The 5618-nt window shown below is 43.8% G+C and overlaps 1 protein-coding gene across 1 annotated transcript; it reads right to left on the bottom strand.

Annotated features, from left to right (window-relative positions):
• Positions 1-641: 641 nt before the first annotated feature.
• Positions 642-1422, bottom strand: LOC125787676 (centrosomal protein of 135 kDa-like). The gene has a single exon (XM_049472245.1). The coding sequence runs from the start codon at positions 1396-1398 to the stop codon at positions 691-693; it is 708 nt and encodes a 235-aa protein (XP_049328202.1). The 5' UTR covers positions 1399-1422; the 3' UTR covers positions 642-690.
• Between the last annotated feature and the right edge of the window lie 4196 nt (positions 1423-5618).

The following is a 5618-nucleotide window of genomic DNA, read 5'->3' as shown; positions in this document are numbered from 1 at the left end:
GTTTGGAAATATTGAAAAATAGTTTTGTTTTCTTTTTTATTTTGCTATATATATGTAAATATGTAAACTGAGTCTGCGCTGATGGCTGAAGTGAGAGGAGTTTTGATGCTGTGTCCTCTCACTAACAAGAAATACTGATCTCTTTTGCAACTCAGAAAAATAAAGAGAAAGAGGTGACAGTTCCGACTCCTGTGACGTTATTGGAACACAACGCAGGGGGGTAGCTGGATCGGCAGTCCAGGGGTGGCGCGGAACCGTTCCAGTTACAGAGACACAAATGTGTGAGTTAACCTGAAAGAACGTACCATTCAGACTTTACAGGTAAGATACAGATTTAATGGAACACTTAAGATTTAAGGCTGTGATTCTGGTTTCAGTGCAACAACACTGATAAAAGTTTGAACGTAGAAAACTAAAAAATGATCGGAATGAATAAAAAGTGCAAGTGTAGACAAAAAAACTAATTACTGCATCTGGATATGGAACTGAATGCACTTAGACTGTTTTTATATTTGCACTTGATGAACACCTTCAAATAGCTCTTTACGAGTACAACACACTGTGGCTTAAATGTAACTCCATAGTGTAACGATGTGGAATGATTTTGTGGCACAACTCTGTACCAGTTTAACCTCAAACCAGTGTTAGAATGATGTTCCTAATAAAATGATTAAAAACGGCAATTAATCACTAACCCAGTTCAGAAAACCTTCTCTGGAGCCCGTCTCTCTCTGCCTGTAACTGGTCTCTCTCTGCAGTCAGGTTGGTGTAACTGGTCTGTAACTGGTCTCTCTCTGCAGTCAGGTTGGTGTTACTGGTCTGTAACTGGTCTCTCTGTGCAGTCAGCTTGGTGTAACTGGTCTGTAACTGGTCTCTCTCTGCAGTCAGGTTGGTGTAACTGGTCTGTAACTGGTCTCTCTCTGCAGTCAGGTTGGTGTAACTGGTCTGTAACTGGTCTCTCTCTGCAGTCAGGTTGGTGTAACTGGTCTGTAACTGGTCTCTCTCTGCAGTCAGGTTGGTGTAACTGGTCTGTAACTGGTCTCTCTCTGCAGTCAGGTTGGTGTAACTGGTCTGTAACTGTTCTCTCTCTGCAGTCAGGTTGGGGTTACTGGTCTGTAACTGGTCTCTCTCTGCAGTCAGGTTGGTGTAACTGGTCTGTAACTGGTCTCTCTCTGCAGTCAGGTTGGTGTTACTGGTCTGTAACTGGTCTCTCTCTGCAGTCAGGTTGGTGTTACTGGTCTGTAACTGGTCTCTCTCTGCAGTCAGGTGGTTGAACTGGATCCACAGCACTGTGATGGCAGTCAGCAGGAGAACACACAGCAGACCCAGACCCACTGCAGCCAGTCTGTAGCGTCTGCTCCCTGCAGAGCGACTCTCTATGAGGAAACACAGATACATGAACTTTACTCATAGAAACAATAAGTACACTGAGTTGACTAAAGTCATGGGACAGCAGTATGTAAATTGATCATGAAGGGTTGTCTCAGGGAACAGTTTGGGAATGCCCACACCTGTATAAGTGGTGAAACTGAACACTGCTCAGTGTGCTCATGACAAGCTGATGTGAATTATGGGAGTTGGAGTGAGGTCTGATGAGGAATGGGATATTCCATATCTGAAGCTGTTTACAGACATTTAACACGTGTGTGCAGAGAATACATCATAGATGGCAGTAGGGTTGGCCAGTATCCATTTTATTTATATCGTCACAGCGTATCTCAGATTTTCCATTTCCATTTTACTAGACCTTTTAATGTGCATGTCTGGGAGGGACTGGCGACCAACACACTCCAACACATGAGGACGAGAGTGGCTGGTCAGGAGTCAGGTGTTCGAGTCACCCGGTCCAGCCTGAGACTCCTGCTAGCTTCAGAATCTGGACGAGGCTGAAGTTGGTTTGATATTCGCAGCTCCAGATTCGTTTGGCTCGATATTCACAGCCTCGTATTCCCCGGCTGAAGTTGGTTTGATATTCGCAGCTCCCGCTTTACTGAACCACCGTGAACTAAAGGGAGCGTTCACAAACACCCGCTGTTTATATTAAACACCTCACAGATCAACACTGAAGGAGATAGAATGAAGAAAAGCAGTACAGCTGTTTATTAACAATGTAAATATACAATATCTTATTAAATGTAATTTTATATACACGACCTTTCATAACTTTTTTTCTCCAGTTTTACTTACAACATGAATTTGCTGTTCTAGTGTAATTCATTCATTTCCTGAGTCAAAAATATCTGAAATAGAGATTTAGCCTCCTACTTTCAAGAAAACCTGGCATTATCCTGTCCGGAGCTAATTGTATATTGTAAAATATTTACAGGATTAGAAACAGGTTGAGTTTGGGTGTGATGTCATGATAAATCCACTAGAGGGAGCCAATCAGCAGCTTAAATGCTGGATCTGAGAATGTGAGTGCTAAAGAATGCATTTATATTTAGTAACTGCATCACCCTCACAAAATTTGTAATTGAGATTTTTCACTAAAAGTAAAAACTGTGTATGACTAAGATTAATCAGAATGAATAACAGTGAAATGAGTCTTTATAGAACACTCCTGTTTTCAGCAGATTCAACTTCTTGTTTTTGTCTTTATTTAATTAAATACTTTTAAAAAGAGAAGTTATTCAGGAGTAACAAAAAGGTAATATTACACACTTCTCACACAATATCTACTCTTTATATTCTCTTTTCACAGATCCAAACAAACTGACGATTACAAGGATAATCATTCCAGTTATTCACAGGATCAGAACTAATGTCAGTTGTAACACAGTCCTCCTCTCCGTAATTGTTGGGTTCTCCAGTTTTCCAGAACCTATCAGAGAGAAGGAGAGTATCAGAGTGTTTATCAGAGCAGTGAGGAGTGAGAGTCAGTAACTGCATCATGATCAGAGTTCAGTTCAGGAGTCTCTTACCCAGTGATCTGTTCTGATCCGTCCACCCATTTCCAGACTCCCTCTGTTTCACCGTCACTCAGACCAATCCAAACCCACTGATCTTTTCTCAATGTGTTAATGAAGACCTGTTGAAGAACAATAACTGCTTACACATTTCCAACAACCCACCTCTCACAAACACACACACACACTTACAACACACGTGATCATTTGAAACTATTCCATAACAAGAACCAGAACTCTTCCACCTGCAGGAAGCCTGTGAGATCAACAGCACTGAACTGTGCTCTTCTTACCTATTCTTACAACTCTGTTCTTCTGACTGGACTCTTCAACTCAATACACTCAGTATATTATGACCAGCTCCTTGTCGCTGTCCACCCACTGATTATATAGGAACACTGTAATTCTATAACAGACTGTAGTCCTTCTGTTTCTCTTCATACTTTATTATACTACCTTGACCTTGTTCTTAAATGATCAGGACCACACAGGATAGACCACCACAGAGCAGCTATTGTTGGTTGGTGGGTCATTTATTCTCAGCATTCTCAGCAGGTGGTGTATGAGGTGTGTGTTGTGTTGAGTTGATATGAAAGGATCAGACGCAGCAGTGCTGCTGGAGTTTTTAAACCCCTTAGTGTTACTTCTGCACTGAAAATAGTTCATCAACCAGAAACAGATGGACTATTCAGGTCTAAGGAGCAGCTGTTTGAGCTGTCCCCACTTGCCTAAAGATTGCCACCATCATCTCGATCCCCAAGAGCTCCGCAGTGGGGGTCTGAATGACTACCGGCCAGTAGCCCTCACTCCGATAGTCACAGAGTGCTTTGAAAGACTGGTTCAGATCCACATCAAAGCCACCATCAACATCACTGTGGATCCACACCAGTACGCATACAGGAAGAACCAATCCACAGAGGATGCCATTTCCTCCGTGGTCCACACTGCCCTCACCCACCTGGAGCAGAAGGATTCCTACGTCCGTGGACTTTACATCTGTTTCAACACAATGATTCCTCAGACCCTGATAACTAAACTCTCCTCACTTGGAATGAGCTCTTCTTCCCTGTGCAACTGGGTCCTAGACTTCCTGACCAACAGGCCGCGGTCTGTGAGGATTCACAACATCTCCTCCCCCACCATAATCCTCAGCACTGGCTCCCCTCAGGGCTGTGTGTTAAGCCCCCTCCTGTTCACACTGCTCACATATGACTGCTCATCTATCCATCCAGGCTGTCATATTGTGAATCTTGCAGACGACACGGCAGTGGTTGGATGTATCATGAACAGAGATGAGTCCAGCTAAAGGCAGGAGGTGGAACACCTGGAGGGTTGGTGCAGAGAGAACAACCTCTGCATGAATGTAAAGAAGACGAAGGAGATGATTGTGGACTTGAGAAGGGGCCAGCATGCCCACCTCCCCCTGCACACTGGAGGATCCGCGGTGGAAGTGGTAGACAGCTACAGGTACTTGGGTGTGCACCTGAGCAGCAACCTCACACTTCCACTCTGGTCAGGAAGGCACATCAGCGGCTCTACTTCCTCAGGAGGCTGAGACGAGCTGGACTCGGGAGCACAGTCCTCACCTCCTTCTATAGATGTGTGGTGGAGAGCGTTGTTCTCCGGCACCAACATGTAGCATGGAAGCTGCTCTGCTGCAGACAGGAAAGCTCTGCAGAGGGTGGTCAAGGCTGCAAAGAGGATTGTTGGAGTCAGCCTCCCCAGCACCATTGACATCTACACCTCCAGATGCAGGAAAAGGGCCACCTGTATGAGGAAGGACCCCACCCACCCAGCACATGCACTTTTTGCCCCTCTCCTATCAGGCTGGAGTCTGCGGAGCATCAAGTGCAAAACAACCAGACTGAGAAACAGCTTCATTCCAGAAGCTGTAAGACTCTTAAACTCCACCTAAACAACACACTGCACTGTCACTTTACGAGGACAATTACTTTTTTAAATAAAAAATTATATTCTCCATCTTAATTGGGACACGTTGTCATTTTACATCATAATAACAAACCCAACTGCACCATTAAGATAAAACTGCTTTGGTGAGGAAGCTGAAGATAAAGGTGATGGACTGGTCAAGTATGTCTCTGGATCTAAACCCAGTTGAGCACCCGTGGGACATCCTCAAACAGACGGAGGAGGAGTACATGGTCTCTAACATACACCAGCTCCATGATGTCATCATGGAGGAGAGAAAGAGAATTCCTGTTTCAACTCTCTCTCTCTCTCTCGCTCACTCTCACCTGTTCTTCTCTGCTGTTGATGATCACCAGGTCTGATCCTCTCTTTCTGCAGTCGTTTCTGCTCTCAGTCCAGATCTTATTCTCAGTAGAGACGTAGTAAAGACTGGAGCTGAAGTAGATCCACCCGTCTCTAACTGCTTTATCTATGGATGAAACACAAAAGCAATGCATTATGAGAAAACACCTGTGGTCACTTCTGGGTCACAAATGTTTGATGCTCTTCACAGTAAAACATTTTAACTCTTTTCTCTGGTTTATATGATTACGATTCTGAGAGATGTGAAACAGAGCTGGCAGAAAGAAATGAGACACAAATGTGTGAGTTAACCTGAAAGAACGTACAATTCAGACTTTACAGGTAAGATACAGATTTAATGGAACACGTAAGAATTAAGGCAAAATACTGCATCTGAATATGGAACTGAATGCACTGTTTTTATATTTGCACTTGATGAAC

This window comes from Astyanax mexicanus, chromosome 25, assembly GCF_023375975.1.
Source record: "Astyanax mexicanus isolate ESR-SI-001 chromosome 25, AstMex3_surface, whole genome shotgun sequence".
NCBI lineage: Eukaryota > Metazoa > Chordata > Actinopteri > Characiformes > Acestrorhamphidae > Astyanax > Astyanax mexicanus.
This window is presented reverse-complemented; position numbering and strand designations above follow the sequence as displayed.